The 23804-nt window shown below is 43.0% G+C and overlaps 1 protein-coding gene across 1 annotated transcript; it reads right to left on the bottom strand.

Moving 5' to 3' along the window:
• Positions 1 to 5372: 5372 nt before the first annotated feature.
• FGF6 (fibroblast growth factor 6) lies at positions 5373 to 8871 on the bottom strand. The gene is made up of 3 exons (XM_008940334.1): positions 8532 to 8871; positions 7520 to 7623; positions 5373 to 5549 (listed from the first exon to the last, which is right to left on the bottom strand). The coding sequence occupies exons 1-3, from the start codon at positions 8869 to 8871 to the stop codon at positions 5373 to 5375; spliced, it is 621 nt and encodes a 206-aa protein (XP_008938582.1).
• Positions 8872 to 23804: the final 14933 nt, after the last annotated feature.

Here is a 23804-nt window from a genome sequence, read left to right as displayed (position 1 = left end):
CTCAACACTAATTATTGAACATGATAAGAAACTTCAACCTGTTTCCCCCTGGGAAACAAATACCACATAGACATCTCAACCTCAATCCTTTTCCCCAAATTAAAATCACAAACAACCTGACCCGGTACCCCTTCGGTACCGGATTATGACACTGCAATACAGGGAGAAAGAGCTAGCCTGTATCTGAGGGGGATTCTTGCTTGCTGGCCATGTGCAGCTTTTTCTTAGCCTCTGCAGATGACTCCTTACCAGATCATTTATGTCTCTGTTTTGCTTACCAGATTATTTATGTCCTCTGTTTTCCCTTTGGGGCTAGGTTGGTTTACATCAGCTGCCAGTTTGTCCCGTTGTTTCGGGTCACTGCGTGTGTGCTGTGTCTCTTCTCCTGTTCCCACTTCTGCCCACAGGGACTGGACTTCAGAGCTGCAAACGAGGCACTTCTATGGCAGGCAGAGCCTAACCCACCAGTGAAATGTTGTCCTCTCCCTGGGGAAACGTGGCACATACTCAGGGCAACCATACGCAAGAATTTATGATGATTTGTAAGCAAAAGGAATTCAGTGGAAATTTGGAATATGGAAAGTAATAATTTGGAACTATGCTTCCCATTAAGTGGAAGCACAGGCAGCTGAAACACAAATGCAGAAGATGGCATTTGGCCAGTGTGGTGGTGCCACACTGACACCAGACAGAGTTCTTACACTCCTGTCTGCTGGGGCACCAGCAATCAGAGTTTTGAGGATTTGTCTGCTCTGCAAGAAGCTGGTATGGATTAAACAGTGCACTTGAAGCAAAAAGCAGGTGGCAGATTCCCAGCTATTGGTTTCTAATAGCTTAGTCCAAGTCCCCAGACTAGGAGAGGTCTGTAGTCATTTAACTAACTGAAGAACTGATTAAATGATAGTTTGGGAGTGGAGAAAGGGAGAGCAAAACTTACCCAATCACTGAAATGTAGCAATGCTCCCAAAATACCCAACTTTGAGGCACAGTGAGGCAAAAACCTTCAGATGGCTGCAGGAAGCTGCTCTCCCAAATTAGTCCCAGGGCAAGAAGAAAATGCCATTTGGGGGAAAAAAAAAAAAGTGCCTTTCTTATTTAAGGAAGTAAGGGATACACGTAGGCAGTTACACACTGAAGAACTAGAACCTCACCAGGTAAAAAGCATTGGAATTTAGACAGGTGACTCTGACAGCTCATCTTTAAATGGGTTGCACTTATTTTCCTTCTCTTCTGTGAAATTCCCAGGTCGCCTACGACAAGCACGACTCTGTCATGCTCCCCAGGCAAGAAGTCTGAGAACACAAAAGTCCATCACAACTTTAAGTAAGTATAACAATATGTTTCTAGAGGTGAATAGAAATGGGGGTAAGGGGTGGCATTGAATACAGCAGCTCTGAAGGAAGGAAAAAACAAATCTTAAGAGAGACTTGGAGTCAAAACCAGAAATGTATAAAAGTTTATTTTATGAATACATTAGACTATTGTGCGCAGCACATACATATAAAAATAGAAGCCATTTCACAGACAATTGATTGGACAGTTTTGTGTTTCTTGCAAATTTACAGTCTCAATTGTGAGTCCATACTGAGTCAGAATATGAGGTATATTTTAGAAAAAAAAAAAAATAATGTGAGAACATTGGCACCATTTTATTGTGCAAAATAAAATCTTGGAATTGAAATAGTTAGTGAGGTATACAAAAGTTACTCTGCTTTTCCACTGTGTGTGTCTGCATCTCTGCATGTTTGGGGGAAATTAGATTATTTAAGAACAAACATGTTCAAAACAAAAGTGTTTTCTAACAGAGGTGGATTAGGTCCTAAATGATTATGGGATTTGCCTATGGAAGGAGAAACTCCACGGGAGATTCTCATGTGCAAAATACAGGCAAGACAGGCTAGTGTGGAGCATTCACAGCAAAGCCTGTAGCCCATTTCATGACTCTGCATCAATGCATGCTGAGATGAGATATGCTTTGAAAGGGATCACCCCATGAACTGTTATAATAGGTTCCTAATTTGGCCCTGATTTGGGAAACTTCTTTACTTTCACGATTTTTCTTTACATAGTCACATATCCATGGAACTAGTCTTTCAAATAAAATTTCGCTTTAGAGTTGGCCAGATTATGCCCATATTCTCTCCACAGCCTCCATATCATGGACATTCAGCTTACAAACTATTTGTGGTTTGTTTGGTTGGGTTTTTTTTCCCCTTCTGGGCCAATTCAACAAATTTATCCTGAGGTGTGTAAAATAAATAGTTGTCTTCCTTCCCCCGTGCAGGTGATAATGGCTGGAGGAGGAGGTGGAGCTTAGCTAATCAAGCATGAGGCAGAACAGGATCAGGCCATTTCCCAGGCAGGTTGCATTAACTTCTTGAACACTGCCACAGAGCATTCTGCTACCGTGAGCTGCCTCTGGACTGCCTGCATCTCTGCAGCAATGTTACAACACATGCCATAACTCCTCTCTTGAAAGTAACCGTGCATCCACTTAAGAAGAACCCCTGTCAAAGTATTGTATCCTACTAGTCTGAAACCCCAAAATGTGCCAGTACTGCACTATTTGTGCTGGAGGGGTTTCCTGGCACAGTTATCACTGCTGACAATGCCATTTCATTGTCACTTCTGACAGTGACGTGATTCTCTCTCATGTAAGTCAAGATTCCTGGCACTGGGAGACCTTTTTTTGATTTCAAGGTTGACTTCAATATTGGTCTGCTGGCATTGATATGTAATAAGGAAAAAGCAGTGGTGTAAAGGGTAACTCAGCAGAGTGACCGGTGGGGCTTTCCAAATGCCCCCCACACCTGCACCCACAAGGGTCAGCAGCTCTTAAGAACAAGCTCAGCCCCACAGGCTGCATCCAAACAGACTTCTTGCAGCCTTGTCTGTGGTTTTGTTCTGGCTGTCGACCAGTATGTGCAAAATGGAGGCAGTGAGTCTGATTCTCACCTTTTATGCCACCTAACTCATTATTTATCAGTACTGGCAACAATAAATTACTCTAGACTGCACTGGTTTAAGAGGGAACAGACTTCATCATATCTTAAGGACACTGGTTTAAGCTGTAATCAGAAACAAACATTTGTTAGCATTCAAACTATGATTTCTTCTACATCCATGTACCCTTCCATCTTTCTTCAAACTTAATTCCAAAGATACTTAGAAATACAACACAAGGATACAGGTTACAAGCTAATGTATCTCAGCACAGCTGTAGTCTTTCTGTCTGTACCTCTAGGGATTATAGGACAATATCCCTGTCTGATATCCTTCAAACTGTTCTCTGGCTCACTCTTCTCACTCCAAACATCCTGCTTTTTCTCGTGAAATTCACATTTTTCCACAGCAACCTGTTGCACACGTTGTGGGTGAACAAGTGTGCCAACTTGGCTCCTCTCTACATGCTGCAAGACCAGAAAACGAAGAGTAACTCCTTTCCTTTGCCATATCCAAAGTGTCCTGCTCGTGTACTGGGAGCAGCATTCCATTCTTTTTTTTTCTGTTCATTTACACTGTGATGACAACTTGCATTTGAGGAAAATAAATTCAAGTATAAATCACACAAAAGGAGCTGGAAAACTGTATCTTGTTCACAAAACAATTGTCTTGACAATTTTTCAGAAAGCTTGGCTGTAGATACATCATCCTTGTAGGTTTGCTCTTGTGGGCCAAATCTTCTGCAACTATAAATTGATATTACTAGGCAGGTTTACTCCAACTGAGGATCTGGCCCTGACAGTGTTTTTCATGCACGTCAGAAGGCTCAAATTCTTCATGAAAAGACACCCCCTGCAAATAGAATGGCATGTCAAGGCTGGACATAGCCACATTTCGGCTGGACGTGGGAGATTATCTTGCACTCATATTCTCACTTCTGCAGAGGCATGGTCCATCTATGCTGAAAATGCTCATGCTCTGACATTGCATTGAATCTAGTTTCAAATTTAGGAGCACGCCATCAGTGCAGGAATCCCAAGGCTTCTGGTAACTGACATTTATAGTGACTATTGACTTAGGGTCTCTTAAAATACTCTTTCAAAGGCACAGAGAATGTAGCTTCATTTGTGATCTGGGAAAAGGTTGTCAAAATAGTAAGGCAAGGTTATGGGCCATTTGTTTGGCTTCTAGGAGAGCTTTGCAGAGTATTTTGTACAGCTTGCCATGCTGGTTTTGAAACTGACGCTTTGCAAGTGCCAGAAATTGGAGTTATGGCACAAACTCCTCTGCCCCAACCCAGGAAGACATGCTTATACAGCCTTCCTCCTCCTCTGTCCTACATACCTCACGGAGGTATGACAAAGAAGAACCAAAGATAACAGTAAAAAGAAGAAAATCCAAAACAGGGAGATTTTCTAAAAACACCCTTTGCAAGAACCTTTCATGAATTGCATACATTCTACAAAATGCATCCTGCAGAGCAATCCTAGTTCTTAGAGATTAACAAGGTTCAGCCTAAATGAATTACAGTGCCTTTAAATATTTATGTTCTTTTATGTCTGTACACATATAAAGGCATCTAGTGACTGGGGTGATTGAACCATTAAAAGTATATAATTACACTCACACATCCCATGTTTATAAATATATATGTATTTATATTAAAGATGTGCACATCTATATTTGAGGTGAATCTAAACTAAGCTCACAAAATGCCATTCAAGATCCTTAGCTCCAAATATATTTTGGATCTGAGACCCATCTGCCATTTATCATGTGGCCCTTCCTAGGGGAAATTCATTGTAGGTCTTCGTTTTGCCAACGAGTCCATGTGAGGAGACCCTGGAGAATCCCATCAGAGTCACAGGGGCTCTAACAGTTTGCTTGTGTAGAAACAATTGTGGAACTGGCACCCCAATAATCAAAGTAGATTGAGGACTTTGCAAGGCAGGGCACAGTGTGTAGAAGGGGAGTACAGGCAGATATCCAGGTGGAGTGAACTGCTTGAAGGTCTGGTGAAGCAAAGTTATCTGATGATTTGGCCCATGATATGTAAACAGCTCACTATGAAATATTATTTTCTGAGGTAATTAATATTATTTAGTAAATAATCTATGATTGATTAGATGATTACCCATAGCCATTCCATGTCTCCAAATACTTCCTTTGCATTCCAGCTTGTACTTTTCTGTGTTCAGCACCAAAGGAGGCACACAGCCATGTAAAACTTGTACAGAGTAGAAGAGAAGCAGCATCATACTACATATGCTATAGGATGAATCTAGTACAAATATTTTTATCCAAATATACACATACGTATAGAGAATTTTTTTTTCAATGAACAGTATAAATACTTTACCTGGGAGTTTATTCCCATGTGCAAAATGAAACAGTCTTTCCTGGGATTTAATCTTCTGCTTTGCTAATGTTCATATTCTTGGTAGGAAGTGGGTCACTGTCATAGCAGGAGAAACTTTGTTTCCTCTCTTCACTCTCCCATGTTTGCTGAGTGCTATGTAAGCACCACGGTAAGCACTTGATTCATACGCATTGTAGTTATTGGGCAGCAAGGTTTCTTTGAATTTGCACTCATCTTGGAAAACAGCCTAAAGGGGGAGGGGGGCAGGGAGAACAAAGCAGGTACAATAAATATTTCACAAGGACTCACATCATTTTTCCTCCTAGCATTTTTACAGGAGAACTTGTTGCAGTGTGCAACAGGTGGTGCCGCAGTGACCGCATCCAACAGTAAATCTCCCTCCTCATTGCTGCTTGGGTGTCAGATGAACTCAGATGCCACCTGTCCAGATAATGGACTGTGTACATCCTGTGACAGATCAAGTTAATTAATCATAAATCATGATTTTCTTAATTTTATTTGCAGGCAATCGTTTCCATCAGCATCATGCCCTTTCACCCCAATGACATAGCTCTATTTCACCTCTCCCCTCTGCAAGAAGTCCTGTAATTTATCAAAGAATGATATGTTGTCTGTCAAAAGCTTCACTTCTCTTACAAACAGCAATGTCCAGGGAGAACTATTTGCTTGAATAAGGTACTTGAATAAGACCTCAGATTAGCACTGTGTCTTTTCTTTTGTTAAATCTTTAGTGGTATCATATTTAACTGCTAGTGAGATGTGCAGCAAATCCTAAGCCAAGGAAAAAGTTTTATTTTTCTTTGTGTTACATCACATAAATACAAGGAGAGGGTGTTATCTGGGAGAGGAGGTGCAAGGACAAGCAGGAGACAAATTCAGAGCACTGATGAAATTTAAAGAGAAAACAGAATAATTCCCTGACATGAAATGTCTGACACAAGACACCACCAGTGCTGTTCTATTTGGACATCTTTGTACTAAAACCATTCAAAGCTTGTAAGAGTCTCATGTGGGGCATTGCGTTCTGCAAGAGAAAATGCACATCTCTTACAGCTTTTAAAAATCTCTTTGAAAATAAACAAGACTAGATTGAAACTGGGAAAAAAATCAAAGGGAGCTCTGAAGTCAGAACCTGCGTTTCTTTAGAAAGACCTAGTCAAGCAAAGCAATTGGTCTTGTGGCACCATTTAAGTGCCTGAAATTAGACATGATTGAAAGAATATTCCTAGAGTGGAACCCTAAAATCTCCCACTGTCATTATCTGTGCAAGAAGGAATCAGTCAGATTAGGAATGGCTACAGGTCCTTCCCAACCTTTGTTGTTTAGTGAAGCAGCTGAAATACTTTGTTGAAATCACAGCTGTTTCAAAGGAAAAGACTTCATTGTTTCCTGACAAAAGTGAATGCAATCGTTGCCATTCAAGACTTCATTGTTTCCTGACAAAAGTGACGAATGCAATCGTTGCCATTCGTCACCTTGAGGTGGACTGCTTTTGCCTGTTGCCCAGGGCCAGCCTCTTTCAAATGCACTTCCTAACAAGAGCATTTTCTGCTGAATGCTGAGACTTGAGATGCCTTGCTCAGGCCTCAGAGATTAAACCACATTTAGATGGCATAGCTAGTACTTTCTAGATGAGGATGATGGTGGTGGTGCTTCAGTATGACTTGCATGCCATTGTTAATAGCTAGTATTGTTTTTTCACCCTTTAGGACTCAGGTCACAAAACTGGTCATTAAAATAACCGCCAGGTGCATATGTTGACTTGGTAGGGTAATTTCCTATTTATTCTTCATGGTATGGTTTTGGTAGGGGAAGGCATGTGGTCACAATTTACTAATAGTAGCTAGTATGGGTAGCTCTAATTTTATGTCTTCTACACTTACCTGTACACACACACACAGACACATGCAATCACCTACACACACACAGAGTTTACCTCCTAGGGGTTTTCACAGAGCATATCCTTTTGCTTTACATACAACACAACGCCATGCAAAAGGGAAACAACAGGGTTTAGTCTCACTAGAACATGTTTGCAGGCTGGGCAGGCTCCCTGTAATTGAAAGGCTGTTTTTTCTGCTTGTAATCAGAGATTTCCAGGAGGGAAAAAAAAAATAAAAATAAAAAAAGAAAGAAACAAACTACCCTTTCAACCTTTGTTTAAGCCTTGAAAAACTCTATTTCACTTGTACTCACCGTTCCATATAACTTCCCCTTGTTGTTCATTGCGATGAAGAGAGCGCTCTTCACACCAAACAGACTAACAACACCTCTCTCTACAGTGGATATTTCAAAGACACCTAAAAAATAAGAAGTTCACTAGAAGTGATATCACAGAATATAGAGCTGAACAAATTAAATTTAAATATAATTGCTTTATTTTAAACCCCCAATGAACTCGACATGTTTTCTTTGTTGGAATCACCTCCCTAGTCCAGCGAAATAGAAATGCACAGAGAAGATCTTGGTCTTTCACATATGCCATAGGATTTAAAGATAATTATTCCAGAATTGTAGTCACATGCTCTATAATCCTTTTTCTCTGTCAACTCTTTTGATCTGTCAAACTCTCAGGCTTCCTAATAAGTAAACTATTTTTATCTAATATGCTCTAATTACTGAATGTTTGTTATTGAGCTTTAGAGAAGTGTGGTTTGCATTTTGAAGTCCCCCATGATATGTTAGCTGCAAAAGATTTTAGCAATGGCCCTCTACAGGAAATTCAAATCCGTAGGTCTAATGCTTTTCTTTAATCTTACAGTATCAGAACAGCACCCACAAGAACAAGAAAACTGGGAGCAGCAAGCCCCTTCCATGACCAAGTGTCCCAAAAGTACTAGCTGGCTAGGATTAAAAAAATCATGCTTTGGCACTCTGAGCTCAGCGACAGCCTCCCAAATTCAAAAGGCAAATGAGAAGGTGAGGAGTGAGCAAATGCAGCAGAGAGACATTTTTCAACTTGGTTTGTCTTTTCCCATCTGTGCAGTAAAGCAGAGTAAAAATAAATTGTATCTAAATTTGTCTAAGCATTTGTGACATATTTCAGCCTGGAGGGTCCTGGTGTTTATTGATCCCAGAGACTTTTCAAAGGCAACAGATGCAGCACAGATTAATAATATCAAGTAATAACATTTGCATTCTATGAAGGGTAATTACTAGAGTTCACAGCATTTAAGTGACATGTATTTCATTTCTGGATGCAACTCACTGTATTGGTTTTCATTGTGAACTCCGCTTATCCTTCCATCTGGGAGGATCTGGAGGTGAAACCCGATGCCCACGTTGCAGTAAAGCCTCCGCTGCCTCTTGATTCCTAGCAAATAGTCACTCTCCCAGTTCACATCTGACTTCTCCCCTGACATCCCAGCAATGGACCTGGACAACAGAGATTGCCATCCTCTTTCCAGCAATGTGCCATTAGTTCTGCTTACAACGGGATGTGTTGAAGCAATCCCAGCTAGAAAGCCCAGGAGAACGAACGCAGGCAACGTCCGCTGAACGCTGGCTTCGCAGGACATAGTGATGAGAAGTCTTTGTGCCGTGGCCATCCGGTTCACCTCCTGGGCACGTGGTCAGAATTAATGGCCCTAAAAATACCGCCCTTCTTGTTTTTCTCCCTTCAGCATGGTTGCAGAGGCTTATTTTTGGAAAGCAAATAGAGATTGCTGACATGAAACTGAAGCCCAATAGCAGTTGAGTTGGAAGCAGAGACAGGCCAGCAGGACTCAATCTGATGGGGACCATGTTTTGTGGCTCCTGCTCTCTGGTGGGCAGCCTCAGTTATATTTGATTTACCCATCTTTATAGCGCAGAGGCTGTCCCTCCCCACATCATCACGCTGACATCAACAGCTTGCCAAAGGTAAGCCTGCCACGGCTGTAACACTAACCTGCCGTCCTCCCAGGCTGGCTGAAGTGTGATGAATGCTGTCACCCAAGACTGGAGGCAGGACTGGGGTTTCATTGGCTGTGGAAAGCAAAGGACTCAAATTGGTTGGGCAGTCGGAGGCTCTGCAGGCAGCTTCCTTATTTAGAGAGGAAGGTGTAAAAACAGTTACGGATCTCATCGGTGAGCAATGAAAACTTTGCAGTCACTTCCTTGGTGGCACGATCACTGAGGGTACATTAGGGCAGCTCAATATTTGTGGAGAATTGGCTTGAAGTGGCCATTGCTCTTTTTGTACATGCCCAGCAGCTCCAAGGCACCTCTCGCTAGAGCAGCCCACCCAGTAACAGTTTGCCTGTACCTCCAAAAGGAGCGCTCCGGGTTGCCTAACGGAGAGGTAAGCGTGGCAAGGGAGCTTCTGCACCTTCTGGCTTGATGCATGCACGCTTCTGCTCCTTGCAGGGGCAGTCCTACTGAGCAGGGCGTGCAGGCTGGAGCATGGATCTTGAAGGTGGGGACATGGATGTGTTCTTAAGTGTTCATAATTTTCACTGGGGTGACTTCCAAATGGTCACATTTATTTTGGGGAGGGTGTGTGTGCCTCTTGCAGGGGTGCAAGTTTATGTTGTTTACAGGAAAAGGCACCTCCCTCCTCTCTCTTTCTTGAGACCAAATACTCTCTTTTTTGGCCATATATCAGCATATATTTTTTTATGGGACTTATTAACACATTAGTGGGAGGAAATGGGTGAGATTTATGCAAATATTTTTGCCAGTATGTCTGTCAGCTTTTCACAGCACAGAACTTGCATCGACTATGTCATTTGAGATGCCTGCACGTTAATCAGGAGGGTACCTGGAAGTGTAACTGACCTGAGCACACCCAACATGACACACAGTCTCCCATCAGCAGGGGTGTAATGTGAGGTGCTGGACACTCCCGTGAGCAAAGGGGAGCTCAGGGCAGCCCTGAGGCAGGTGAGCAGTTCGATGCAGCGACACATGAAATCCTGATTATTCTCCTGAGAGGGGTTCATCAATAAAAAGATTGGTAACCACTGGATTAGACCCTGGCTTGTGCCAGACGGCGTTCCAAAGCCTTTCTGCCTTTGCTGAAGCAGCACCCGGAATATCTTTTGCCTTTTGCTTGCAATGAAAATCTTCAGACTCTTTTCTCTCCTGCCTCTACTTCATCTCATGATTTTTCAGCTATGCAAAGTGCATGCATAATTTTTAACAAGAAATAGTGCTAGTACGTTATGCCCCCTCAGAATTGGTGCAGTCTTGATGAAAGGCCAGCATCAGTGGGAAACAAGCCCAGGGACACTGTTATAGGAACTGAGCATCAGTTTCCTAGGTCATCTTGTGCTACAATCTGAAAACCTACCCCATTCCCAGTGCATGTGACACCTAGAAACATTGCCTAATCTCAGGGCCATTTCTGTCTGTAAAATATACATTGCAATATTTTCTTTTCAATTGATTTGTCTGTTTTGATTTGGGTTTGCTTTTTTTTTTGTTTTCCCCATAGAAAATGTTTCAAGTGTAATTTTGCAGTTTGCTCATGATCAGTGTCCTCAGAGCTGAGCTGGCCTGTCTGCCTCTGCAGATTCCCAGTGAGCCATTCTGATGGCCCAAGCCAAAGGAACACTTTGTAGGATGCACCCTGTCACTCCCCAGCGACGTTACCATTCACTTCCTAGAATGAATGCTAGGTGATTGTACAAAAATACAGGATAAATTCTGCCAAGCCTAAAGGATGCATTGCTTTGGATTTTAGTCAGCCTGGAGGGAAAGTGGCTGCTGAGAGCTGTGGTGGGCCAGGCCAGTTTGACCAGGAGACAGTCCCGCACCTGCAGATTCTTGCTGAGCCAGTTGAACTGACAGTATACTTTATGGAAAGAGAGTGGTTAGAATGCTTGCTTGCAAAAATCAGGACTCCTCTTGCTTGATCTGCAAACCATAACAAATAGCTAAAAATTCTGAATTCATTGGGACATCTGGCCCTTGTAAGACCACGAGTCTTGGTACCTGGCCTAAGACCAAATGTTGTGCAGCTGGGAGATGAACTGTTCTGTAGTCTTGTGCTGCTCAGCAGTTCTGTATTTGAGCTGAAATGACTCTTAAACCATTCTGCAGTCTGATCTACGGCTGAGTTTCTGTGTATTAGCAAAATGATCTGAAGATGAACTTCCATGCAAATTCTGGAGCTTCTGATTCAGTTAGGCAAACCTTGTCTCCTCTTATTTTGGTTAAACTTGTTCTTTTGGCCCATGAAGTAACTGTTTCCAGAAAACACACTGTAACCTTTTGATTTTCAGATGGCATGTTGTCCTGGTTTCATAGGGCCAGTGAAATTTGGAAAACATCAAGGGAGACACCAACAGCATTTGCAGTAAAATAAATCCTCTGGACTCCAAAATGGTAAAAATTTACTTCAGTAATCATCAACCTCTGCTTACTCAAAATCTTAAGATGCAGGATGACAGTGCTTACTGTCTAATTAAAGTAACAAGTTTTCATTGTCAGTGCTTTAGTACAGTATTAAAATAACCCCCCTCTGGAACACAGCAGTACGGATCCACTTTCAGCTAGTCTAGGAAAAGCCATGCAGCTGAGCAGGAACCTGATACGGATGCAGAGCACGTCTTTCAAAAATGCATGATGACTTAGGGTCCTAAGTTCCATTTTCAGATTATCCCTTTAAAATCTCTCCCTATTTTAAGACCCGCAAAGAAGAATCCTTCGCTCAAACACAGGAGGACAGCCTAAAATTGTTCAGCTTGCCTGTGTTGAAGACCCATGCTGGTGGTGGAACAGAGGAAAAGGTAGATTTCCAGGTAACAAATCTGACTTGTGGCAGGGTAATTATTGCAGGCTCGAGATGACTCACACAAGGCTCTGTTACCCCAAGTACGACCATGGAGCCCCATCAGGCCATCTTTAGGCTAATGGGGTTTGTTGGCCAGCATGCAGAGATTTGTTACACAAATACAAGGGCTGCTATGAATGAAATAAGAACCACAGTATGAAAGCAGTAGAAAAAAAATAATAGAGTAAGGGCTACAGGGATGGGCTGTATTGAGATCTAAGGACCTGACATCTGGTAGCTGTAAAACTGGTAAACACTGAGGAGTGTGCTGTTGGCATCAGGACTAGACTGGACAGGGCTACAGCATAGGTGATTAATCAGCAGAAGACCTGAGTTCTGCTAGCAGGAGGGTGACCAAAAGTGTTGTACCACACTGCTTTTGTTATTTTTCTTCCTGTTATCCAAAGGAGAGGCAGATTTGTAGCCACACAGATACCCCAAAATGAATAAACAGGACAACAGATAGCAACCTTGCCCAAGACCCTTTGATGCTGAAGCAGGCAAGCGTCTGAAGCAAAAATATTACCTCGGTACAACTGCTGACTCCTAAAGCACACAGAAGACTTATCAAAACTCAGTTTGTCATCACCAGTCAAAAAGGAACCCAAGGTATGTAGTGAAGACTTAACAGGGGACCTACTTTGTCCTTCATGTCATACATACAGCAATCCTGACTGGGCCCCTTGGGCACATGCATCCTGGGGAGTGTGAGTTCCTGAGTAAGAAGGTGGGTAAGTTAAACACCTGAGAAAATAATATAAAATAATTATCTTCCCATTTTGCCACAAGGGCTCTCACTGAGTTTTCACATGCTACTTTCCCACAGGTAGGTACAAATGACACAGCAGCTTCCTGCAATTTTTGAAGGGAGGTGGGGAGAAGGATCCACTCCCAAAGGAAACTATGGAGTATTTAGGATTAGATGGATGTTAGCTTGCTTGGAAGAAATCTTGGTTTACTTCTTATTCATACAAAATTCATGTTCTGAAGAGAGTATGTCAAGCACAGATACAGTTGAACATACCCATCTTTTTTCTCCTGAGGAGTTTCCACAGAAACTGGTCCATAATGACACAGTAACCTTGCTGTTATGGGGTTGTGGGCAAATCCTGCTCTTCATGACATGACCACAAGTGTCTTCTTGCAGCAGAGCTGTTCTTGATGTACCATGATGTAACATTTTTTATATTTACTGTTTTCTGCACAAGACCTTTTCCTAGGCTTATGCCCTTTAAAAGCTTGACATAGATGCTTGGAAGAAATCTTGGTTTACTTCTTATTCATACAAAATTCATGTTCTGAAGAGAGTATGTCAAGCACAGATACAGTTGAACATACCCATCTTTTTTCTCCTGAGGAGTTTCCACAGAAACTGGTCCATAATGACACAGTAACCTTGCTGTTATGGGGTTGTGGGCAAATCCTGCTCTTCATGACATGACCACAAGTGTCTTCTTGCAGCAGAGCTGTTCTTCATGTACCATGCTGTAACATGACATAGAAACAATGACATAGAAACTCAGAGGCAGAAAGCCCTCCAGGAAAGTAAAGTAGTTCAACTTCTCTTGTGTTCTAAAGGCTGGAAGAAGAAGGTAGCCCATACAGCCTGCAGAAGCAGTCAGTGTTGAGTTGGAAATGGAACAGCTAAAGCTGCTGGTGATTGCATTGACTCCCTTGTGGAGCTCTTATTGGTGCAGGTTGAAGGAGACTTGGGGGTTTGGAGCTCTCTGGAAGTGCAGAAAAATCCTCCTGTAGTACAGAGCTGTCAGCAAGAGATGTACTTTAGTGTAGCTGGCTTTCTGGTCGTCTCCATTCGTGGGCTCAATAAAATCCCAACCTGAACAGTTCTGAGGTGGCCCTGTCTGCCTCTCCACATCTTACAGAGGCTGAAGTGACTGTCATAAGACAGAGGGTTGATTCAACACACTGAACCTGTGGGTTCCCAAGCTGGTGTTCTGCACACCAGCCCACACTGCCTCTCTCATCACCTCTTCAGCTGTTCCCACTCTGCAAGGACAGGCAGTCCAAGGACAAAATACTGAGCTGAAAAAAAAGAAGTGACAGCCACCAGCCCCCACAGGGATCTGTTTAGTGTTATCTATTAGAAGAGTGGAATGACATGGAACATGTTTAATTTGGTTTTAGTTTCCTACGTGTATGTTTTTCTCATTACAGCAGGAACAGAGGCAGTGCAGGAACAGGGATGCTAAATGCCCCGTTTAGGTAGCATCGTTAATAAGAAAGCAAAAATAACTTGGTTTTATTATTGGTGGTGATAAGATGTAGTCCAAGTGCCCAGCTGGCCAGATCTCTGGGTTATTCCTGACTGGAAGTTATTCAGTACAGACAGTTAAAGGCCACTTCTGCCCTTTGCCAGGTAACTTTGTTTTCCTTGTGTTGTGTACCATTAGCCCAGTTGAGGACTTTCTCTTGCATGTCAATTCTTCATCTGTTGGTCTGGATCTTTCCTCAAATTTCAGAAGATAATTTTGAATCCTGGGCCTTTTGTGCAGTCATCTGAAATTTTTCCTGGTTTTGTTAAGCTTTTTTCTTGCAGGGCAGACATCACTTGAAGGTCTAAATCCATCTTTGATAGCAGTTGTGATGTGTTGTTTAATTTCCATAGAAAGGATTCTATCTTTAACATCTCCTTCTGTCCTCTTCCCCCACCCTCTTCCTATTGCCCCTGCTGTCTTGGTGTGGGAAGAGCAGGTAGGAAGATGCTGGATGGACACATATTTCATCCCTGAGTCCTGACCAAAGCTACCTGAGGGGTGGAGGTGAAACTCCTCAGGTCCTTGGTATTTAGGGATTATGGTTTAGTCTTTAAATGGAGCACAAGACTTGAATCAAAGCACAAGAGATGTTTCTAGCACACAACTGGGTTGCCTGCTGATCCCCAGGAGGTGAGGGATAGCAACACTTTTTCATATTTTGGCTGTACTCACAGCATCTGAAGCCTTCAAAATCCCATAAAGCAGACAGGTGTGTAACCCTGCTTGTGTTGCTCTTCCACAGGTGAAGGCTGAGTGAGTTACTGGAGAGTAAGAGGAAGGGGAAGGAGTCAACATGCAGGGTCTCCCACCATGACAGGAGAGTAGAGGCTGGTTCTAGGAAAGGAGTCCTTAGTCCACTTGGGATAGTAAACTGCTTTGTATTCAGACACCAGTGTGGGGGTCCATGTTCATTTGGGGTCTAAGCTTGAAGTACAGCCAGGGGGGATCTAGTTAATACAGTCAAGGAGCTCAGCAACCGACACAGCTCACCACCCAGGAGGTGTCTTCTTCAGGCCAAGCTGAAGCACTTCTAGGACTTCATTACCCTAATTGAACAGGTCTTTCTTTCACAGGAGCAGAGACACATGGAGGCACCTAAATGGAAGTGTTTTGCTCTGGAGAAGAATCCCTTCCCCAGCTCCCAGCAGCTTACGTGGGAGTGGAGCAGCAAACAGACTGCAGGTAAAGGTGTGTGAGCTGGTGTTGGATCCAGCAGCACCTCCAATGTCTGCTTGGAGACCTCTTGCACCTCTCTCACAGTGTTACAGACATTTCTCAATTGAACTCTGAGAAGCAATCTCAAGTCCATAATCTGAAGCCCTGCAGACTCTTCAGATCTTAGTTTCCTGGCTGTAGTACTCTGGATGTTTTCAGGGTAGGGTTTTTTTTTAAGGTCCTTTTCCTTTGTTTTGTGCTAGAGCATTTGTGTGTTCCCAGCTACATAAGGGTAGGTGGAGAGTGGTTGCACTGTGTGCGTCGTCCTCACCCTACTTGCATCTAAATCTGCACTTGGGAGAACTTTTTGAGTGGTATCAGAACTCCAGACTGAGCTAAGCGCCTCATGCAGGGTTTGGAAAAGCCCTGGGTCCTGTCATTGGCTGCATGTGCTTTCCATGTGATGAAGTCCCCTAAGGCTACCTAGCTAGCATGAGCTCAGGGACAGAAATCTCACCAAACACCTCCCAAATGCTGGGTCATGCTCTGAATACTTTGGAAATCAGACCACGAGAAATAGATTCTCCAAATGCTTTATGATTATGAAATTGAATTGCAGGAGCCATTCGGTTCTAGCTTCTCATTGTTGCTGCTGCTGTCATGACCATAGCAGGTTTCTTAGACTCAGCCTCATCCTGCCCATTGTAGAAACACCTTGTTTCTTCCTTGAGTATTTAATTTATTTGGTATTTGGAAGGGATCTTAAAAATCACCTAGTTCCAACCCCATGCCATGGGCAGGGACACCTTCCACTAGACCAGGTTGCTCAAAGCCCCATCCAACCTGGCCTTGAACATTTCCAGGGAGGAGGCATCCAGGAAAAAAATAGAAATTAAGGGTTAAAGTGCAGAGCAAACACAAAAAATAGACAGAGAACAGGCAGTTAGTAAGTATTGTAGCTTACATCATCAAGGACCAAAGATACGTGGCAGGTGGCTGGGATCAACTAGTGCCAAATTTTTAGCAAGTTGTGCTTTTGGAGTCTGGGGTTATTGGCTCCTTTGGAACCTGGGACTGTTCTCATGCTGAAAATCAGACACGTGCTGCTGCAGATTGCTGAACTGGCCTAAATTACAACCATAAAGATAGGCACATGTAGAAGGTAAAGTAGTTTTAAATTCAGAGCATTAAGGAGCAGAGGGTGCAAAACAAGCAGTTACTGAACTTCTTTTTGGCATCTGTATGAAAGAAGGAGTGAAGGAGATGACATGTCCTGTATCTCAGTGGTATAACAGGCTTAGTAAAGAAATTATAAAAGGAAACATGGAAAAAAGTATGGCACTAAAAAGTTGGAACGGATTCATAATACGACCTCTGTTCATTCTATGGGACTTGTAGAGTTCCTGTGGAGAGCTGCTAGGGTTGCACCCCGTTGGCATCTTCTGGGCTTGAAGAAGGGATACATTTATTTCACACTTGCAGTGTTCAAATTTTGTGAAATCCCCACAGAAAGATGACAGCATGACTTCCCTGGTGTTACCCAGGACCTTGTTCAAAAGACATCTTTCCAAGACATACAGAAGTATTTTTTCTTCAGTCAAAAATGCTAAAAAGAGCTTAGAAGTACCTTGATCCTCAGTAAGCTGCTAAAAAGAGCTTAGAAGTACCTTGACCCTTGGTAAGTTGCTGAGAGCACCTTCAGCCTCTCCCTGAAGATTTTCAGCATGCTCCATGTGCATCCTAGTAGCTCTCCATTGGACTTCCTCCACTTTGTTGATCACTCTTGTGCTCAGATGCCCTAAACAGAACTTAACACACCAGATGTGGCCTCATCAGTGCCAGTTACAGGGACAGAATAATTTCTCTCAGCTTTTGACCTGCTGGCCACATTTTGCTAATGCAGCCCAGTATGTGGTTGGCCTTCCTCATCACAGCTCCTGCTTTATGTTCAGCCCACTGTCCACTAGGAACCTCAGCCTCTTCTAAAAGCAAAGCTGCTCCCACACCAGTCAGTGCCCAGCCTGTACCATTGCCAGGAGTAACGTCTTCCCAGTGCCAGGGGCTTTCAATTTGTTCATGCCAGGTTGCATGAGAGTCCAGTCAACCCATTCCTCCAGCTTTTTAGGGCCCAGATGGATGCAAGCCCTACCCTCAGTTTATCAGCTTTTCCTACAATTTGTTGTTGCCAACTGCAAAGTTGAGTCAATGAAAATAAACTAATCTGCTGCTAGTGATGGATTTTCCCTCAAATTCCTACTACATTTATGCAGCGTGTTGTTTCCACTTTCCAAAATATTATTCATTGTGATTTTCTACTATTTGGTCATCCTACATAGTACCCACAGTAAAAAGCAGTATTAAAAAAGGGTTTGGGTTTTTGTCAGAAAAGGTCTCATTCCTTAACCTGATCTTTTTAACATGCCCATTTTAATCTGTAAATGGTTCTAGACGTCTGGCCATTAATCCGTGACTGTGCAATACAGTTAAACTGACTGAGGCTTCCCCTCCCCAAGGCACAAACCAAAGACAAGGTGAGATCAGTAAACCCAGAGTTTTAATCTGGTTCTTTACAATGGCCTTTGGGTAGTATTTTTAAAGCCTGCAAGCCTCATTTTCAGAAAGGAACCCACCTCTCTGTGTCAAAATCTCCTCTGCTCCCAGAACATCAAGGGGTCCTCAATACGAAACTGCCTTTTTCCACACTGGAGTCTGGGAGCTCTTCAAGAGCTGGCTGCAAGCAACTAGAACACTAATGCCCTCTCTCCAAAATATCATGCAGGATTGGAAGTTTCTCTGGTTCAAGACTGTCTCCTTCCTTGCCTTGAAATTACAATTTCTGATACTCTGATATCAGAGTAGTAAATCTGAGCACAAACCAAGCACTTTGCATTTAAGGCTGCAGCCACCTTGTTATGTCTTTGTCAAGAACCACAATGTAAGGTATTTGTTGTGATGGCTTTTAACATATGGACGATGAAGATCAGATTCCTAAAATATTCTGAAAACCAGTTATAGCTTTAACAGTGACTGTGGTTAAATATAAAACCTAAGTAATTTGTTCTATTAAAAAGTCAGGGTCTTATTTTTATCAAGTGATGTTATGAGGGCATGTTCTAAATCAGCCAAAAGCCCTTGTAGCTGTAAAATCTTCACTTCTCCAATTTTTAACAACCTAGTTAAGCTGGTGTGCATTTTGTTAGCCCATAATTCTTCTTCTGATACTAACGAGATCAGGCACACTCTAGAATATTAAGCATTTGAAGAAGACACAGGCAAGGACAATGCAAGAGCTGAATAATAATGTTGAGTTTATTTTTCCCCTGCAGAGATGAGTCTCATTTGAACAGGATCAGGCTGTGGTGGGCACAAAGACTAAGAAGTAAACCCCCACATTGCAAGCATTCATATAACACTTCTGCTCTTAACATCCCTCTCCATGCTATCATGCAGTCTTCATATGCATGGATCCAGTTTAAGATTACACTGCTAATGATGCTATGCAACGATTCCAGCCATCCTTTAACCAGAATGTGTATTCCATGCAGGATTAAAGAATAGTTTGTCTGATGCACACTAGACAGGCGGTAGGGAGCAGGGTCAAGGCAAGCACATAGCAGAGCTCTGAAATTTCCTTTCTGATCAAGCAAGTAGTGAGCATATGTTCTCAGCTGGAATGTGTGCTCAACTTACTTTAGTGGAGTTTCAGCACTGACCTTTTGCTGCATTCCTCCAGCAGCAGTAAAATGGTTCTGCTTAAGTAAACTGACATATACCACGTGCAAACCCAGCTGTCTTCTCCAGCCCACCATTTCTCCTACTGTTACAAAAACCCTGAAGGCATGGGAATGCAGTAATTTAATGTGTAATAACCTCTCATGAACGCAATGTTGTGAAAAATAATTATGCACATGGCACAACAAAATCCACCTTGAGAGAAGAGTTTAAGAACTGACCACAGGAGTACATGCTAATGGGTCCTGGATTGTTGTACTCTATTACTGTCTGGTTGATACAAATACAGGAGGTTAAAGCCTCTTACACCATCTCCTGCTAAGTTTTCTTGCTGTCTTACCTCTCTTTGATTGCTTTGTGAATTCCACCTTTGTTCTTGTTCTGCTGTTTTAAAAAATTCAGATGGGTTATGCAGCAGGCAGTTATTACTGGGCAGGATGCCTCAGAGCAACCACGGCTACTGGTGCAAGCAGATGACAGGGAAACAGCCAGATTGTGCCCTTGTGCTGTGGCTTTGCACAGTAGGTAGACCAAGGCTTTCCCAGAGGTTTTGTGATTCCAGGTCCCCCTACTATGAGATGCATTAAACTTCAGATGTGTGGGCCTGTTTTTTAGAAAGTACTGAATATCCCCCATCTAAAATCTGGCCTGCTTAAGGCACCTTAGTTTGGATACTTGAACATGAAAACATGGCTTGGTGTCTGCAGAGAGCTTTCCTTTACGTGCATGGCCTGAGCTTCCTGAAACCCATAACTGAATCCATCTTTTCCCAGAGAAAAATGCAGAAAATACACAAACGACATGGATTCAGACTGCATTGTGTACAGCCTGCACTGCCACGTTCCTGATGCCTTTTTGCTGGGGGGAAGATGAAAATCCTGAAGAATGATGGGAAGGGCAGTCAGGAAAGATCCAAAGGCTCTTTGTTTTTTGAATCCTTTCATAGGAAACAGGGTTCTCTCCCCACTGCCTAGCTCAAACAAATACCTCAGCCTCGATTGAGTTTTCTTCCCACTGCCATGACATCATCTGAAAGATTATCACCTACTGCTGCTCATTGCTGCTGCCCTTCACTCAGAGGTCAGTCAGTTTATACAGTGCAACTGAGGAGCTCTTCTGACCCATCTCCTTTTACCTACAGAGGTTAAAGGAGCATTTCTGAGAGCATTTCACCTAGTGAAGGTGGCAACTTTCAGAAGAGAGGCTGACCAGCAGCAGGCAGTTACCCTCTCGGAGGGCAGAGCTGCAGCCAGGAAACAAGGAGCATCCAGAGCTCCCTCAGTTTTCCAGCCTGAAGATGTTCAAATATGCCACTTCCCTGAGAACAGCTTGACTATGAAGAGAAAAGAGTGTTAAGAAGCCAGGTTTGGCTGGAATAAGGGATGAATTAGAAGAAAACACCACTCTTAACACACATCCCAGAAGACAAGGAACATGTGTATGGGGCATGTGTCCTCACTGCATGGCAAGGGTGTCACCAGTCCATCTGAAAGCCTTGTGTGAAGCTTAGTCTATACACCTAAAAAGACACCCTACCTGGGTTGGAAGCACCAATGAATGCTGAGGCTGTTGTGGGTAGGAGTAGAGTTAGAAGCAACAGCCTTGACTGTGAACTCAGCCATGAAACACTTCCCTGAATTATTTTGAAGGTTTAGAAATCCAGCAAACCTCAGAAAGATGTCAACAATGTATTTTTATCTGCAGTTCATATTTCTTAACAGGAAGGCTCCATAAAGAGAGCTGAGAAGGACTAGCTCTCAGCACAAGAGTGGTGTGTATCATTTTGCATGTAGTAACAACAGCTTGCAAGACTTGCCCATGATTTATGGACTGCTTGAAAGAAAGAACCACTTCCATGGGCAGGGAGAATTGCCCGAAATGGCTAAAAACATATCCAAGATAACAACTGGTGGTCAGGCTGCGGTTTCCAAACAACTACTCAACAGAAGTGCTCACATCCTCTTGTGTAGCTGGTCGAGCTCGAGGCCAAGCACATTTCTACCTCTCATTGGCGAGTGAGGAAAGATTCATTTCTCAAAAAAGGAGGCCTGGCTGGCTGGCACTGGTAGGACTTCCGCAGAAGACCGATAACGTGGATGCTGCACGAGGAGTGGCGGAAGGAAGCAGGCCCCTGGTTGTGGAGGGATGCTATTTCTGCTGGGATTTAAGAGTTCTTTGGAACAAAGTTGAAGCAGCCACTATAAATGACTTGCATGAGTGAGTACAGAGCATTTTGGAGGATTATAATTTATGCCAGGCAGGAGCTGTTATGGTTGACTTTAAAGCACTTAAAATAAGACTTTTGGGAGAAAACCAAACCAGCTTCAACTCTGGTAACTTCCAAGTTCAAGACACTCCTAAATTTCTATGTACAGGGTCTGTTCCTGCATGGGGGCCAAGGGCCTTGAACTCCTATCAAAACCACTGGGTCTCAAAGATGCTCTGATGGTATTTGGCACTGTTCTAAATTAACCCACGCCCTTAAGGAAAGAGCTGACAATGTCATGTAGCATATGATTCTTTATACCTCTTATCCAAACCTGGATTAATTTTACTAACAGATTTCTTCCCCCAAGGTTTTGTCCTTCACAGAAAGTATGTCTTGAAGGAATAGAGAGTTTTTCTCCATGGTATGCTCCTTCATGCAGATTTAAAACCTATCAACATGTTAAGCTAACTGGGGACAAGCAAGGCCTGTCTGGACCCAGGAGGTCATGCGTGTGCCTCCCAAAGACAGGAGAGCAGGAGGGAGAAATCTATCCATTTGAGCTGAGCAATCAGAAAGGCAGACATGAAACCTTGTCTTGCCATCTCCCAAGCACCTCAGTAGTACTTTATAAAACAAAGGCACAGCTGTATCCTCATCTCATTTCTTAAATTACACAGGGAATCTTTCTCCATTCTCAGATAAATTTTTGTATATTATGAGATTAATTTCCAAGATTTTAGAAGTATTACTTTGTTAATTCTTACATATTTTCTTTGCTCAGCTATATCCCTTTTAGCTACGTTTAAACCCTTCTTGGAACGTGCAGTACAAACCCGCCTCCTCTTTAATCTTTGCACCCTTTAAATATTTGCAGATGGTTTTCATATTCCCCATTAGTTGTCCTTTAGCCAGTGTTCCTCTGTCTCTCTTCAAACTTAGCACCCTTGGAAGGGCACACAAGGCCAAATTCTGCTCTCAGTTACGTTCGTGTAATTTTGGAGTAAGTCAGTGAACTTTAGTAGACTTTGAATTTACACCAGCAAAACACAGAGCAAAAGGTGACTCCTTAGTAAAGGTGACTGCTAGATAGAAACGAGGAAGACAGTCAAAACTAACATCACATCTTGCAGGCTCCAGAATGCAGAATGTTGGTGGCTTTTCTATCACGGTATCTTCTGCTGTGTTACCAGTAACTGAAGATGCAGAGAATGCTGTGAACTGCAACAGCCATCTCAAACGTGCCAGCACCTACCATGGCTCTGCTGAGAAGTAGAGATGTAGCAGATCATCACGTGCTAAGTCTGTGCCCAGTTATTTTCTGATTGGACACTGCTAGGTTTTGGGCTTTTTTTCTGTTACAAAGAAAATTTGATACTAGATATTTCATATTCTCACATCTGTGTTGCAAACATGACACAAGAACCTTGTCTTGTTCTGTGACTTTCTTTACCGTGGGCATGGATAATTATCCCCACCAGAGAAAATTTCTCTGCCCTTTCTCCACCCTGCATAGGGCTGGCTGAAAGCACAGCTCCATGTCTGCTCTGAAGGCAGAGGAGCTGGTCAGTGACAAGAACTAGGCATCCTGCACTTAAGGCCATAGTGTTTTCCAGTGAAAAGAAAATCTACATGTAGGAAGATGCCCAGAGGAAGCTTTGCTTGCTAATGCTATTGCAAGCTGCACTTGCCACCCCACGCTTCAGTTTCTGCTGCCTCTGTGGTCTTTTTTTTGTGGCCTGTTCAGCCCATTCTGCTAGATTCTACTAAACATATAGTGAACATTTCATGGGCTGCCAAATTACATCAGTTATTTCCCAGCTATATCCTTTGGCCCTGTCTAAATTGTGTTGCTGTTCCAGCTGACTTCTCCTTGTACCACCACTCTGCCTCCTGTCACAGCCACATCAGAAGCTGTTAATGCTCTCCTGGTTGAACTGCATTATTAAATTTAGTGAAAAAAGAGCTGACTATTCACTGACAAGAAGTTTTTCTGGGTTGTTTTACACTATATTCTTCCACTTGGTTTATTTTCCTTATGCTTTGCTGCCCAAGACCCTTCATCAGATAGCATTAATGGGTACCCTCCATTTCTTGCCCACTCAGCCCAGCTATTGCAGGTATAATGCCTTGTTGCTGTATGAACTGCCCTCAGCTCTGCAGGTCACCCATCTTCCCAGCCTTCCCAGGGGCCTAAAGCCTCTCAGAAGAGTGGTAGAGGTGCTCTCCTCCTCTACAGACAGCAGCCACCTTCCTCATGCTTATTCAGTGGGACACAGGCAACAGACTAAACCTCCTTCTCCTTACCCAGTGCACATTGATGTATCTGCCTGAACCGAAGTGTGGGTCACACGT

The sequence above is a fragment of the Merops nubicus genome, unplaced genomic scaffold, assembly GCF_000691845.1.
Source record: "Merops nubicus isolate BGI_N331 unplaced genomic scaffold, ASM69184v1 scaffold1845, whole genome shotgun sequence".
Taxonomy (NCBI): domain Eukaryota; kingdom Metazoa; phylum Chordata; class Aves; order Coraciiformes; family Meropidae; genus Merops; species Merops nubicus.
The sequence above is the reverse complement of the archived record's forward strand: the minus strand, read 5'-3'. Positions and strand labels throughout refer to the sequence as shown.